Here is a 17,307-nt window from a genome sequence, read left to right on the forward strand (position 1 = left end):
ATATATCTGTACTCCCATGTTTGCTGCAGCTTTACTCAGAACCAAAATATAATCAATTTAAGCATTCATCAATAGATGAATGTCTTAAGAAAATGTGGTATATACACAGCGGAATACTATTCAGCCTTAAAACAGAAGGAAATCCCATCACTGTGACAAAACGGACAATTTGGGAGACATTATGTTAACTGAAATAAGCCAGGCACAGACGACAACATATATTCCCACTTGTGTGTAGAATCTAAAAACAAAGTGAATTCATAGAAACAGTAAAATGATAGGGAAATTGGGGAGATATTGTTCAAAGGACACAAATTTCAGTAGACAGGACAAATAAGTTAAGAAATCTATTATTCATCATGGTAACTGCAGTTAATAACATGTTGTATACCTGAAAACTGCTAAGAAAGATTTTAAATGTTCTCACTAAAAAAAGAAAAAAAAAAAGTATGGGAGATAAGGCTTAATTTAGCCATTCCACAATCTACACATATTAAAACTTCATGTTGTATACCATAAATAGATAAAATTTAAAGTTGATATAAATAAAACAAAAAAGGAAATAAAATCAATTTGATATAATCTTTTCCAGAAAATACAGACCAATAGCCTTCATGCAGACAGACACAAAAATCTTCAATAATATATCAGGAAATGGCATCCAGCAATATATAAAAAGAATAACTCACCATGACTAAATAGGGTTCACTATCCAATATCTAAGGTAATAGAGTATTAATAGAATAAAAGAGAGAACAAGATCATATCAATATATGCAAAAGCAATTCAACAAAATTCAACATTCATGCATGGTAAAACCTTTCAGGAGTACAAGGATACCCTTTCTCACACTCCTACTCAAACAGCATTTGAAATCCCAGCCAAAGCAAGGCAGGAAGATAGATTAAAACCACATAGGTTAGAAAGAAAGAAAACTGTACTACCAGCTATGTGAAAATCCCAAAGGACTCCTAGAATAAGTGAGTTCAACTAGTCCACAAGATAAAAGTTAAAAATAAAAAAATAATTTCTATATATTAGCAATGAAAATGTGAAATCTGAAAAATAGCTCCCAAGATAAATGAAATATTTAGGTATAAAGCTAATGGAACACATGTACTTTCTGAATACTTAAAATTATAGCAGCATGATAAAGATAAAAAAGAAAAATTAATAGGCAGGTATGTTTTGTATTCATAGAATGAAGATTTCAACTTTCCTCAAATTCATCCACAAATTAACATAATTCCAACCAAAATCTCAGATAGATATACTAATTCTAAAACTTACAAGGAAATAAAAGGAACTAGAATATTAAAAATGATTGTGAAAAAGGAAAAAATAGGGTTGGGGTTGTATATCAGTGGTTGAGCACTTGCCTAGCATGTGTGAGGCACTGGGTTCGATCCTCAGTACCACATAAAAATAAATAAAATAAAGGCATTGTGTCCATCTCTAATTGGGTCCATATATATATATATATATATATATATATATTTTTTTTTTTTTTTTTTTTTTTTTTTTTTTTAAGAAAAAGGATAAGGGCTGGGGAGATAGCTCAGTCGGTAGAATGCTTGCCTTGCAAGCACAAAGCCCTGGGTTCGATCCCCAGCACCACAAAAAAAAAAAAAAAAAAAAAAAAAAAGGATAAAATATGAAGAGTCATACTACCTGACTTTAAAAGGTCCTATAAACCCAGTAATCAAAATGTGGTACCAATAAAGGGATGAACATAACAGATCAATGGAAGAGAACACAGTCTAGAAATAGACTCATACAAATATGGATGACTAGGTGGGGTTGTAGATCAGTGTAGATCAGGGCCTACTATGTGTAAAGGCCCTGGGTTCAGTCCCCAGTACACCACACACACACACACACACACACACACACAAATAAGGACAACTGAATTTTGGTAATGCTTCAAAGGAAATTCAATGAAGATAGGATAGTCTTCTCAACAAATGGTATTTAAACAACTAAACATTCACATGCAACAAAATAAATCCTGTCTTAACCCCGTACCTCCTCCTAAAATTAATTTAGATTTCTCAATATTGGGAACACTGTACATAGAAAAAAGTTGATATCTTAACCTTCCCAAAATTAAAACCTTTTTCTACATGAAATACACTATTAAAAGAATGAAAAGATGAACTACAAGTGGAATCTGACACAGGAATAGCATCCAAAATATATTAAAAATTCTCAAAACATTAAAACAAAAAATCGATGACTCAATCAAGACATGGGCAAAAGACCTGAACAGACATTTCCCCAGAAAGGATGTATGGATGCCAAGTAAGCACAGAAAAAATGTTGAACAACATCAGTCATTAGGAAATGCAAAATAAACCATATGGTACTACAACCACACACCTAACAGAATGATTAAAATTGAAATTACTGGTAATATGCAGTGCTAGCAACAGTGCAGAACAACTAGAACTAACAGATTGCTAGTGGGAATGCAAACTTGTACAGCCTTTCTGGAGAACAGTTTAGTAAATGTGTATCATGTGACCCAGCAATCCCACTCCCAGGCATTTGCCCTATTTAAATGAAGCTTATGTTCACATAAAAACCTGAACACAAATACTTGTAGCAGTTCTATGCATAATTATCCCAAACTGGAAACAACCCAAATGTTCTTTAGTGGGTGAAAATATGCAAGCGTGGTACATCCATACAGTAAGTCCACACTCGGCTGTCAAAAGCTTTGATATGAAATTGCTACATGCAACCACTTGGAAGAATGAATGATATCAGTCCTAAAGGTTACACACTGTGTGGTTCCACTTACATGATGGTTCTAAAAAGGTAAAACAAGAGAGACGGTAGTTGCATGGGGTCAGGAACATGGAGGAGACTGATTAAAAAGGGTAGAACAAGGGAGTTACTTCAGACTGATGAAATCATTCTGCATGCTGATTGTGGTGGTTACACAAAACTACTTGTGCATTAAAACTGACAGAAAATTACACCAAAAGAAAGTAAATTTTACTATATATTAGTTTAAAAAGAAAGATTAACACAAAGTACAAATTATGCAGGAAAGGAAAAAGGTGTCATAGCATACTATGTGCCTGAGCCATGAACAGCATTAACAGTCATAAGAATGAACATGTGGGGCTGGGGTTGTGGCTCAGGGATAGAGCACTTGCCTAGCACGTGTGAGGCACTGGGTTTGATTCTCAGAACCATATAAATGAACGCATTGTGTCCATCTATAACTAAAAATATTAAAAAAAAATGCACATGTGAGTGGTGATCTAATGGAAAGACTGACACACCCGATTAGTAAGATGGATGGTGGGGGAGGGGACACAAGGGCTATGTGTGTGTGTGGTGGGGAGAAGGGATCAAAGAGAACTAAACCCTCAGCTTTCATAGTGGAAGTCCAGAGATACATAAAACAGAAATCAGAAAATGGTAAGTATGTAATTAAAGGAATAGAGGCAATTCCAAAAGTAGTAGCTAAAAGAGATGAAAATGGTTGTTTTGGAATACAGGCTATAAAGGAGAAATGGTCATGGGGGACTCTAGGCTATGGGTACATAAATATTTTACTAAAATAAAGATAAAATATGCTCTCCAAAAAAGTCATAAACCTTTTTCCCTAGTACTGTTCTCAATCCAAGGGCTTAGATGCTGCACAAGCCTTGAAGATGGTACAAAGGTACGGGAGAGTAACTAGCACATCAGAGACAGGTGTTGCCTTTCTTTTCCACAATCAAGGTTATGTTCCCATAATATTGGTCTTGAAGACTGCTGAAGAGAGAATTTATAATTCATCTGTGGGAGATGATCTATGACACTAAAAGCAGCAGAGCTTAAAAAGTTATTTTATTTCAGTCTCCTTCATTTGTGAATTAATTATATTACATTTTTTTTTTAAAAAAACCACCTTTCCTCTCCTACCTCATTTTCTTCCTTCAGATCCTTTGGCTCTGGAACAGACCACTTTAGATCTTCTTCACAGCTCTTGTGGGTTTTCAAATAACTGGATTCAGAATCCTTTAATGGCTCCTTTGACACAGATTTAAGATGACTTAAACATTTTTCATCATTAATATCTTTCTAGTAGATATGAAAGAAAAATATTTTGTCTTCTATATTAATGTTGTTTCCAAAATCTACACAACTATAAATTTTGGTTGAATATTTTGCTATGGTTCATTCAAATGCTACTTTATTTTCTAACTTTATCCCTAGGCCTTCGCATTCTAGAAAACAATTTCAGGCAAAAAACATTTTTGAGCACATATGACCAAATGTCTATGGATAGTTTGCTGAAGGATGTAACAGGTCTCAACTTTAAAGGAAGCAAAACATACAACAGGAAAACACACAACCAGGTCATGACAGTGCAATCTCTTGAGCAGCACCATCACAGAGAAGTGCCAAAAACATTACTGAGGGAGGATGTCTGGGAAGATGCAACTGAAGAGAGAACATGAACTGTCAGGATGCTTAGAAGACAACTAGGGGAGGCGGGTGGGGTGCGTGTAGCATATGGCAGTCCTGCTAAATCACAACATGGGCTGGGAAGGGCTGGGAGAGTTTTATCCCTTTGTACAGAAAAGAGTCTTCCTATATTTCTAGGTCTGAACAATGATTATCTGAAGACATCAACAGATAAGATAGTCTAAAAATATTAAAGGTTGAATTCAATTCACTATTTAAGATGAGGAAGTATAACTCTTCTGAACCGTTAGAATGACAGAATAATTCAGGTTTGTTATGGACCAAACCAAGCCCAATTAATTTTAATGTTAACTAGACATCTAAAATTCTTAGATTGTTTTGAATATACAACGTTAATACCCATTTTTTTGTAACAGAGTAATCTCCCAGCAATCAAAATGGTCTTTTGGGGGGCTGGGGTTGTGGCTCAGTGGTACAGCGCTTGCCTCGCATGCACGGGGCACTTGGTTGGTTCCTCAACACCACATAAATATATAAAGACATTGTGCTCATCTGCAACTAAAAATTTTTTTAAAAAGGTCTTTTTATCTTTTCTAATTAGTAAATAGCTACTAAAAAAAACCCATCATCTTTGTTGTTCTGTACAAAAACATTAAGTTCTTAGCATGAGCTTCACTTTCCTTTATCTAGAATGGGAAGGTCGATCCGTAGGTTGAATTCTGGTACATGTGAGCACTCAGAACAGTGCCTGTGAGGTGGTACAAGTTCAAAAAATGTTGTTACTATGCGGCTAGAACAATGCATAATAAAAGGATGCTATAGTAACACTGTTGCCATGGTGGATGGAGAGGGTGGGCAAACATTAAAGGAGAAAGAAATCAGAACATCTGAAGAAGAACCTGAGCAGCAAGGATGAAGGACAACATTCGGGGTTAGAGAAGTGAAGTCACAACCACACACAGGAAGTACAAACACTGCAAAGGTTTAAACTGTCAAACAATGAGAGACAAGTTAATTGTTAAGATCACTCTGCAAAATTTCCAAAGTTTGGAAAACCTCAGTAAAATGAGGACAACTAGAGTTGATTAAAGGAATTATTAAAATATCTGCAAAAACCTCTTACCAGGGTATGGAAATCGCTCTCTTTGGATCGTGGACTTATCTCTCGGTCTTCATTAAAATAGTGCTGCTGGGAAGAATAACCCAGTTCTGTCAAGACAACTTTATCTGGTCCTCCACTGGGTTGAGTGTATAAAGCTAAAGGGTTTAGGTCTCTGAAGCCCTGGATAAAAATAGATAAATTTAAAAAAAGGAGGAAGGGTTTAATTATCCAGAAAAGAAAGGACAAAAATTTGTACCTCATAATTTTCAAGTGCTATGGAGATTTATTATCTTCGAAAATTAATAGTTAAATTAAAAGTGTCCATATTGACACTTTTACCTAGCTATAAAAATTAACATCAATATTAGTAGTGATCCAGCTATCACTATCAATAGATCACTAACAACCTATCAATAATCTAATCAATAATGTAAAATAAGAGTGCTGCTTTTCTCTAGGATGACCTTAGATAACTAAACACTTTGAAATACTTTGGAGTGAGAGAGAATAGTCAATCTTTTTTGGGGGGGGGGCACTGGGGTATTGGGAATTGAACCCAGGAGCACTTAACCACTGAGCCACATCCCCAGCCCTTTTTATTTTTTGAGACAGGGTCTTGCTAAGTTGCTGGGGCTGGCTCTGAACTTGTGATTATCCTGCCTCAGCTTCCCAAACCACCAGATTACAGGTGTGTGCCACCACACATGGCAAAAGTATTCACATTCTAAAGGACAATTAGCCAAATGTGGTTTTTATGGTCATCTAAAAATTGAGAGTGTTCTGCATTAAGAAGTCAGCAATGTAACAAATGGCTCTAAAAACAACGAACACTAAAACCTTTAAGTGTTGAGAGCAAACAAAATATGTTGCAAAATGCACCCAGATTGCTCTACCTTGGAAGGGACATTTTCTCGGCATACGATAGCATGGCCTTCTGCTCTTAAGACATGATGGAAATAGACATCTTCATGTGAGGATGTATCACACAGAAAAATGTTAAGGATTCCATCAATATATTCATCCACTACTCCTACTAATGGCTTCAGACCACACAACTTCTGGAACTGCAAAATAGCTCTGGATGTCCAGTGTTCCTGAAATATAATAAAAACATTAGATTTAGGTGATCAATTTCAACATGAATTACAGTATCATTTATGAAAATGAACTCCCAATGCACTGGAGTTTAAAGTGGAAAAATAAAATCATACAAGAACTAGAATGATACACAAGATATTTATGATCTGAGGATGAGAAAAGTCAAAAGTAAAAAAATGATGAAAAGTAATTATTTGGTGAGGAACTACCATTTTCAGAAATATATTATTAGGCGAACAATCCCATAGGAAAAAATAAAACCTAAAAGTCTAGGTAAAATATAATTTTTAATATGCTCAGATAATCAAAGAACTAGCAAGTTAGTAACAAATTATCAGGCCAAAACTGAAGGGAAAGTGGGAATGGCTTTTATATTAAGGGTACCTCCTAACCTAGGCAAATTTGAACCTTACGAAGGGTACAGATAGGAAAGCCAAGGTCCACTATAGTAGGGAGTCTCTAGAAAATTTTCCTTCACTATGTCAAGTCTTGCGGGATACAGTCTCAGATAAGCAGGGAGAGAAAGAAATCAGCCTTCACATGGGTTTGGAGTTCCATTTTCACATCACCAGAGTGGTCCATAAATCTTCATGTTGTCAATTTAAATTAATATGGTTTCATGCTGGTGGAACTGCTAAACACCTGTCAGAAGGGAACATAAACCCTCTCCAGAGACAGGTGAGCTCAGCATGCATCACTCAACCATTCTTAAAATTTTTTAAAGACAATGAGCAGCACACAGGCAAAGATAAAAAAAAGCATATAAGCAATGAATCAGAAGAAACCATAAAACTGCAACAAACCCTTAAAATCTTGGACAATTTCTAGACAAATTATAAAACTAAACTTACTGTGCTTAAAGCAAAATTCCCCCTCCAAAAACACAACCCAGCTTAGTCTGAAAACTTCTGCAGATATCAGCAATCTATAAAAACTAATATAGCATAACTAAGAAGTTTTATAAAGTAAAAACATAAAAACAGAAACTAAAATCTTCACAGATTAATTCAGTAGCAGATTATATAGGATCAAAGAGTAAATTACAAAGGGGAAGATAATTTGAAAAAAAATTACCCAGTGTGGGAAAACAGATGAATATAAAATACAGAAGGGAATTAAAAGATGTGAAAGAAAAACTGAAAAAGTTTAACACTTTTACTTATGGCCTTGGAAAAAGAGGTAGAAACAGATAATAAAAATATGAATATAGGGGATAGATAATAATTGAAGAGACAATGACTGGGAATTTGCAAGATTTAGCGAAAAGTAAGAAACTAAGATTTTAAAAAGGTCCAATAAAAAAATGTAGGAAAAATGAGCATAAATTCACACGAACAGCTGGGCACAGTGGCACATGCCTGTAATCCCAAATGACTCAGGAGGCTGAGGCAGGAGGATTCCAAGTTAGAGGCCAGCCTCAGCAATTGTAAGCCTTTAAGCAACTTAGCAAGACTATGTCAGAATAAAAAAGGGCTGGAGATGTAGCTTGACGATAAAGCACCCCTGGGTTCAACACCCAGTACCAAAAAAATAAAGTCACCATTTCCCTCTTTCAAATAGTTGGCAATTTGTGGGACATATTCCTCTTCTTTATCAAACTTCAATCCACCAATCTTAGTCTCAATCTTAGTCCACCAATATTAGTCTCTCCTGTCAGAATCAACTACCACTATGACAGTTGCCACCATTCCTTCTCCTCTTATTAGTTACAGATTAGCTGGTTCATTGAAAAAACTAATCAAATGGTAAATACCTTTCTCTTTGGATCATGAAATAGAGAAGATACTAAGAAACAATAATTGGCATATAAAAGGACACACCACTACAGTTGCTGGCATTAAGAAGAAAAGAATGTAGGCCACGCATGCTGATGCATGCCTGCTGCCCCAGATGGCAGCCTGGAGTAATAACCCTGCACTGCTCCCAGCCCTTAAATGCATGGACTTGGCCATCATAAAGGTCCACAGATGGTACATGCCTGTAAGTCCCAGCTACTCAGGTGGCTTGAGGCCAGAGAATGACAAGTTTAAGGCCAGTCTAGGCAACTTAGCAAGACTCCATCTCAAAAGAAAAAATAATAATAATTTTAAAAGGGTTGGGGATGTGGCTGAGTGGTAAGAGTCCCTGCTTGACATGCAGAAGACCTGGTGTTCAATACCCAGCACTACCACCCCCCCCCCCCCCCAAAAAAAAAGACCAGGGAGATATTGTAACAATTATGCCAATAAATGAAACTAAGTAAAAAGATCACATTCCCTAAAAATATGACATCAAAATCATCTCCAGGAGGAATAGGAAAAAATTCTACCACAAATACTGCATTTTAATTTTTTTGCAACAGTCCCATGGAGTGGGCAGAAGTTAAATGAAACAAAATATTAACACTGCAAATTTGCTAGTCAAAATTCACAAAATAACATAAAACAAGTATATGTTAAAAATTAAAGTCAAATAATATTTTTAAAGCTTGTGGCATTTATGCTTCTGAAGATAATAAAGCTCAAAACTGCATGAAGACTTTGGGGATAAATACATATCAACATGCTATAAATGCCAAAATAAATATAATGATTTTACTTTTAAAAGTTCTATGTTTCCCAAAGAAATTCTGAGAATAAAAGTTTTATATTTCTCCACATACTGTTTTCCATAATCTTGGTTCCTGCCTGTAGATCTCAGTTACCATCCGCTTTCCTTTCCATTCAGAGCTAGAAGAGCTTCCTGTAGTATTTCTTGTATCAAGAATGAGGGTGACAAAATATCCTAGTTGTTTTTGTTCTGCTGAGCTGGGGATGGAATTCAGGGTCACACAGTGCTCTGCCCCTGACGAATGCCCTCAGTCCTCCCAGTGTTAGGCACCACTTAACAATATTTTGCTCATGTATGTGACAGTGGTCCCATAAGATTACAAAGGAACTGAAAAGTTGATACTGCAGAGTCACGTGGTAGCTGCCATAACATCGTAACACTGCCCATGTGGAAACAGGCCTACTGTGCTGCCAGTACATGATACTTGATGACAGTGATGGACAACTATGTAACTGGCTTATACACTTGCCACACGAGACTTTAATCATTGAAGTATATCCCTACCTTAAAAAAAAAAGGTAACTGTAAAACAGTCTTAGGCAGGTCCTTCAGGGGGGATGCCAGAAGAAGGAATGGTGTCACAGATGACAGTTCTGGGTTCCTGCCCCTGCAGACCTTCCAGTGGGACAAGATGCAGAGGTGGAAGACAGTGGTATCTTGATCCTGACCCTCCATGGGCCTACACTAATGTCTGTTGGTGTCCTAGTTTTTAATAAAACAGTTTTAAAAGAAAAAAAAAAAAGAAAAAAATGTAAAAGCTAAAAATAAGTTAAAATGGGTTATTGTTTTAGTTAGCTTTTGGGTTGTTGTGACAAAAATATCCAACAAGAACAACTTGTGGGGGCTGGGGTTGTGGCTCAGTGGTGGAGCACTTGCCTAGCATATGTGAGGTAATGGGTTCAATCCTCAGCACCACACAAAATAAACAAACAAATAAATAAATAAAATGAAGTTAAAAACAATTTATTTGGGGCTCACAGGTTGATGGTCAACTCCACTGCTCTGGGCCTAAGTTGAGGCAAGATATCACAGGGGAAGGGCCCAGGAAAGGAAAGCTGCTCCGCTCATGGCAGGGTCAGGAAGCAGGGGCATAGAGACAAGCCCTTCCAGGCAACTTCCCCTGTCACACACCTCCTCCAGCCACAACCCCCCTGCCCAGTTACTATTCACTCCGTCCAATGAAACTGGGATGGACTGATGAATCATTTCACCTCTGAATATTCCTGTATTAACAGGAGTTTTGGAGGGATGCCTCATATCCAAACCATAATGGCTATTTTAATCTTAAAATTAAAAAATGTTTTAAAGTACAAAAATTTTAAATGTGTTTAAAAATACACACAGTCCAGGTATGGTAGTAGGCTATACCATCTAGGTTTGTGAAAATACAGGTATGATGTTCATAAAATAATGAAACCACCTATTCATTTCTCAAAATGTATCTCCATTATTAAGTGACAACTAGTTATGTTGTCTGGACTTACACTCTAAATTTTGTCTCCCACCCTGCTCCCACAGTCTGTAGGCAACTGAAATCTCTGCTCAGTTCCTTCAGATGCCAGCTGTTGGTTTTCCCCTAGGGCAACATGGTTGTCCTCAGTACTTGCAAAGTTTAACCATCATCCTAGGATTTGGGAGGAATGTTTACACCGATTTTGGAATCACCCACTCCGTGTGTTAGTATTTGCCCCCTCACTTGTAGCCGTTCTGTCAGTCTCAAACCATCTCTTCTAATTCTTCAAGCCAGCAAGGCTGCAGGGCGAGGACTGCCCTTGAGAAGGCGAGGTCCCAACCTGACCCACTACTCTGCTTTCCTGCCTGCTTTTGATTTTGCCTGATGGAACACAGTCTCATCACATTCCTCTGTTGCTCCTCTGCCATTACCAAAAGAATTAGTCATTTTTGAAATTAGAAAATAGACATAGAAATAAAGTGAGATAAATTTATTTAGTTAGTAACATAATTACTGAGCTCTTAACATTAACCAAACTTGCTCTAGGCACTGGCGATTCAGTGGTGAACAGGACAAAGTTCCTGGTCTTAGGGGCTTACACCGTTAGGTTTAGACGGGCACATAAGAAAACAGCAGACAATGACAGTATAATAAAGACAAAACAGGGTGATGATAAATGACTCAAGGGGAAGAGCATACTTTAAATTAGCGGTGGAAGAAAATCCCTTTTGAGGAAGTAACAGGAAGAGCAACCATGAAACTTCTTGGACTAAGCTATTCCAGTGATCAGAATGGGCAAAAGCCCTAAGCAAGAGGGGTATAGGAGGCAAATAAGGAGAAAATGAAGAGGGGAAAAAAAAGGAAAATAAACAGACAAGTCATTTGACTGATATAAGAGTAATAAACATTGGTTAGAAGTGGGTGGCAAATTTAGCATCCAGTTTCCTGATAGCCAAAGTAGTAAAAAGAAACACATTCAAAACTATGGTGCACCCTAAAAACTGATTCTGATGACAGATTTGCACAAAAACCGTTCACTGTATCGACTGCAGTGGTGCATGCCTATAATCTCAGTTACTTAGGAGGATCCCAAGTTAAAGGTCAATCTGGGCAACTCTGAGACTGTCTCAAAAACAGGTGGGGGTGGGGGTGCTGGTGTCAGAGATTAGTGGTACAGTGCTTGCCTAGAATGCACAAGGCCCTGGGTTCAATCCCCAGTCTGCAAATAAATAAATAAATAATAAAACAAAACACTTCACATATTTATAGTAGTTAAAAATTAGAAGATTAAATGTCTAACAATAAAGGAATGGTTAGACAGGTTACAATGCATATTTAGCTAATAGATTACTATGAATCCATTAGAATTGAGAATAACATTTATGTTAAATGCTACGTGAAAAAGTATATTATACAATATATTATGATTATTTTAGGTAACACTAAAAGCCCGATAAAAACCTTCACTTCCAACATCCAGTAAAATAAACTGGAAGTGACACATAACAATTTCCAAGATGTGTGTATTTGAGTGGTTGAATTAGATGATTTTTAAGAATCTGTTGTATTTTTTTAAATAAGAGATATTTTTAAATAGTCATTTATATGTAAGCAACTGCTAAATTATTTAGGTTAAACTGACACTATGGTGTTATAAACACACACAGACATGTGTAGGTCCTGCAGGGAAAAGGTCAGGGCCTGCGATAACTGTAACTGCACACACCATACCTGCCTCTGCGGATGCGAACACCTCCTGCTCCATCCCCCTCCAGTCACCCCCCACGCTGCTATGGGAGAATTCTCTTAAAAGGTTTGTCTGACCGTGGCAGTTCTCTGGCACCTAACAACAGCAGCTTTGACTGCTCTTCACATAAAGTCTGTGCCTGTTTCTGACATCATTTGTCATGTACCCCTCTAGCTCATTCTATATTCCATGCCAAACAGAACTAATTACAATTTCTTAAATTTAAAACGTTCATGCTACTCTCCCTTTGCCCGGATGCTTTTCCTTTTTTTGTCTGGTCTCTAATAGTCCTTCGAAGTTCCACTCAGATGCCACTTCTATTATGAAGCCTTCCAGATTACCCAGGAGAGATGGGGCTGCTTCCTTTTTCTCCTCTACCACATGCTGTTAGAGCCTCTATTATAGCAAATACAGCAGGGTACAACGATGTCTGTCCATATGTCTCCATTCCACACAACATGTGTGATTATTTTTGGTGGGCTGGTTTTGTGTTTTGTTTTTGTATCCTGAGAACTCAGAAACAGTCTTGGAACATAATAAACTCTCAAGATGTTTGCTAATTACTGAAAAACCAGAGTACATACCTCTACCGGTCTCACCCAAGCCAAAGAGCAAGGGATAGCCTGAGCGGGAAGCTTTGTGTAGCAGCACCTGCAGCAACAATATATGAACATTTAATCATATGTTTAAAGTGCATTTTTATGAAATCTCTTCTTGATTTGTTATGCACAGCATTTCAGAATATTTTATTCATCAATTTAAAAATGAATACCTTGTACTTTAGAGCAACCTAAGAAGAAAAAGTATAAAATAAATCCTTGAGAGAACCATACAGTAAAAATTCAGGTTCAAGTTTCCTGAATATATGAAGGCACCTCTTAGTATGGCCCAGAGTCATTTTCTTTTGTTTTTTGGTTTTTCGGATACTGAGGGTTGAACTCAGGGGCACTCTACATTCCCGGCCCTTAATTGTTTGAGACAGGGTCTTGCTAAGTTACCCAGGATGGCCTTCAACTTGCCATCCCCAAGAACTTGCTTTCTTAATAAGAGGCTAAAATTTAGTCATACAGTCCATTCAAATTCATAGCCAAGTAAAAGAAGACATAGAATTAATCCACCTGTGAAATTAAATGACAGTTGTCAAGTCTGCACTAAGAAGAGAGAGGCATGGGAAGGATGGAAGGATGGAGAGAGGAAGCCAAGAGAAAAAGAAGAGAGATCACAGTCGCACGAGTTTCAACATTGTGATTCAAAATTTAATTTGTCCACTGTTCTTTTTAAATTCAACTCACTTGAGGAACCTCAGAGAGGATTTCTGAACAGTTCCAATATTTCCGAAGTCTGGGTAGAATACTTCAACTTCCTTTTTCCCAAGCACTCGATGGATAATAACCCGATACCACCACTTATCCTCAGAAATCCTTACGCAACACAGGTGTCCCAGCTGGACGAAACATTCTGGCATAATATATCGATCGGAAACCAGCTGGTTAGAGTAACAACGCCTGTGAAATTCCATATACAGAGAAACCACAGGGGAAGAAAAATTAAAGATTGTTTTTCTGGATAGGTCAAGAACAGGAAAGTCTTAGCAAAAAGCAAAGCAAAAAATTATTATTTTTTTCTGATTTATTAATGTTTACTAAGGCCAAAGAACTTTATTTTTTTTCTTATCCAAATTCATTCTCTTTATCAACAAACTTCTTCAAAGATAAAGTATGAAAATTATTTTATCTCGAGTTCTCAGAACACAATGAGACTTCATTTCCCAGCTCCTGCTAAAATGGACATTTTAAAAAGCACACAATAATCCATTAATACCCAAATTCAACAGCCCCTCTCCTTAGCCTTCAATATTACTGATCTCTCTGTAGCATTACCCTACCCTTTTTCAAACTCACTCTTGCTTAGTTTCCAAGATGCAATTCTCTTCTATTCTTCCTTGCCAATAATTATTTCTTAATAGGCTCTGCATTACCTTAAAAATGTGTTTCCCTAGGGTTTTTTCTTTAGGAAATATAAGAGCTCAGAAACCAGAAACCTGGGTTCGAATCCTGACTCCACCATTTATGAGCTGTGTGCTTCAGCTTCCTTGTTGAGAATGCAGATAACAATAACACCTTAGTTAAAGTATGTGGAAGTTCAGGACAGTGACTAAACATAATGAACACTCAAATATTAGTTATTATTCTAGCTGTACACAATCTCTCACCTTCACACATCTTACCCCACTACTGATAAACTGATGACTCTCTCACTAGAGGACCAGACATCCTAAGCTTCAAAACTTATATGCCCAACTATATGGAAGACACGCTTATGGTCCCCAATACTTATTCTCTTTGTTCTCAGTAATGTGACAGCTGTGTTTCAACTAGATACATGACCATTCAGATTTCCCAAGTTTTAGGTGTGGCTATATAAACACCAAGTACTAGCCAACAGCATGTAAGAGAAAAGTGTACACAGTTAAGAGGGGAAATTGCGTATTTTTTCTTAAGTTTTTAAAAAGTGTGAAAAATTCAGGTTGTGTCTTTCAACCTCCCTCCCTCACAACCTCACCTTCTTTTTCCCCTTCCCCCAGGTTAAGGGACACCCCAGTGGATGTGCAGCGGGCCTATCCAGAACCATGTGGACGGGGCAACACATTATCAAGAGCAGCATGATAGGAACTCCTGGGCGCCCACGCCATGGAGCTACCACATCAGCCCTTATCACTTATGGAAAGAATAAACTTGTCTCCCCTGCTTGCTGCCATGGTTGTGCCTCTGTGGCGGAGGCTAACCCAACCTCAAGGCACACGGCCTATGGAACTCTGCCACAGACCCTGGTGCTCACCGCACAGGCACTGTGCATAAGCAACTCCTCTCACCCTAGCTCAAACCTACCTGTCTCTAAAGCCAACAGTCTTCACATCCTCCTCCTCTCCCTATTCTTCTCAGCCCCATCATTAACACCTGATGATTTTACTTTAATTTCTCTCCAGTTATCTCTTTCTTTCTACTCTTATTCTTTCGCAAAGAATAGCCTATTTATGGATCTTCCCTGTTTTTTGGATTTGTTGTTGTTGTTCATTTAACACTGAAACTGAAGTTATCCTTCTACAAAAATAAACTTCTGGTACCCTTCCTGTCTTGGAACCCTTCGTGCTCCTCACTGTCTAGAGGACAGGTCAGAACTCCTCCCATGGCCCTTGCAACCCAGCACCCCCCGCGTTGTGCAGTCTCAGGCCCAGGCACCTTCCCTCCACCTCCCTCCCTGGTGCCAACTCTGCTTCCCTATCTGTTGTTCTCACTCCTCTGTCGATGTGGGTCCCAGTGCAGTGATTGGGCCCAATGCATCCACTCATGGCTCCTTGAATGGCAAACTCAGTGCTTTTGAGGCCTTTCTCAAATATTTCCTTTGTGAAGCTTCCCTCAAGCTTGCTCAGGCAGAACTACTGTGTCCTACATCACACTGGTCCCCAGCCATCTTCCTCACGAAGGCAAAGACCATGTCTTCCTTACCCTTGTAGTGCCAACCCCTCAACGCCCCACACTGCACAGGTACAGTGTTAATATTAGCAGCCAACATTTGAGCCAGACTCTTAAGTACTTTAATTTACACAACGCTATGGTGTAGGTACTATTATTATTCCACTTCAGAAATAAGAAGACTAGGCCCAAAAAAGTAAAGTAACTTCAAGGTCACAGAGCTGCTAAATCTTTTTTAAAACATGGACTAAATCTCATAGATGCACTGGAATATATGACAATATTTTTACTGATTATCACATGACTTATGTCAGGTGTTGTGGGAAATGAGATGAGTACATAATGTGGCAAAACAGGAAAAAAAAAACAAGGAATGCTTTGGGGGACATCAAGTTAATTATTCTTGTAAACGATACCCCTACAAAACTCAGACATTCTTGTTCATGAACAAACCTAGTGAATCAAAAGTGTCCACATCTTACATGGTGTTTACAACATGGTGTTTACCAGGACATAGTTTTTGAGTAGAGAGAAGAGATAATTTAGGACAGTAGTTCAAAAACCCTAACACCCTTCCGGGAGGTTCACAAGATCAAAACCATTTTCACAGTATTACTGATATCTTATCTGCCCTTTTCACTATGTTGAAATTTACACTGACAGTGTAAAAGCACAGTGGGTAAATTTGCCAGGTATCTCAAGGCAGTGGCAAACTTGTAGTCACTTATTTGTCACTGCCAGACATTGACATTATTAAAAAAAATAAAAACCAGCCAATATCACTTAATATCATCTTTGACAAAGTAAAGATTAAGCTTATTAAACTTCACCACTGCGTGACATCTTTTCAATATTAGAAACTAAGTATACACAAAGCATTTTCCCAGTTATGTCAAGGAAAAGCTTGTTTGAGTTGTGCCCTAATCTTTTTTGGAAGGGAAGTATGACTTTCACTTGAAAGATGAATTAGTCGCTTTTTTCATAGAAAGAACCACTTTTTTTTTTTTTTTTTTTTTTTTTTGCTTGAAAGAACCATTAACAAACTATGATAATTGATTAATTGATATTTGGGTGTTTGGTACATATCTTACCCAAAATTAAGTGAGCCTGTCACTTCAAGGAAAACAACCAACAGTATATATTGTCAATGATAAAATTCAATTTTCCAAGTAAAATTTGAGATTTTGGAAATACTGCATCCACCACCACAAACTTGACAGCTTGTCAAAGTTAATGCTTTTCTAATGACTTCAGTAGTGATATTAACAAATGTGCCAACATGTGGAAGATCTATATAACTCAATGAGCTAGCATTTCACAAATGACTGATACGTGTTATAAAATTATGCATGGGTGAAACATTAATTGAGGGATGCTTTCCCATGAACTCATGCTTAAGGGGCCCTGTGCTTGCTTA

The 17,307-nt window shown here is 37.5% G+C and overlaps 1 protein-coding gene across 2 annotated transcripts in view; it reads right to left on the reverse strand.

Annotated features, from left to right (window-relative positions):
- Positions 1–17,307, reverse strand: part of TDRD5 (tudor domain containing 5) — a gene marked incomplete at its 5' end in the record, with an annotated part of 68,514 nt that overhangs the window by 21,939 nt on the left and 29,268 nt on the right. For both annotated transcript variants that reach the window (XM_079105923.1, XM_079105922.1), the window contains 5 exons: positions 3,922–4,029; positions 5,552–5,710; positions 6,424–6,624; positions 13,002–13,068; positions 13,710–13,922. In XM_079105923.1, coding sequence (XP_078962049.1) covers positions 3,922–4,029; positions 5,552–5,710; positions 6,424–6,624; positions 13,002–13,068; positions 13,710–13,922 — 748 coding nt within the window. The remainder of the gene's footprint in view (positions 1–3,921; positions 4,030–5,551; positions 5,711–6,423; positions 6,625–13,001; positions 13,069–13,709; positions 13,923–17,307) is intronic.

The sequence above is a fragment of the Sciurus vulgaris genome, assembly GCF_902686455.1.
Source record: "Sciurus vulgaris genome assembly, chromosome: 12".
In the NCBI taxonomy this organism is placed as follows: domain Eukaryota; kingdom Metazoa; phylum Chordata; class Mammalia; order Rodentia; family Sciuridae; genus Sciurus; species Sciurus vulgaris.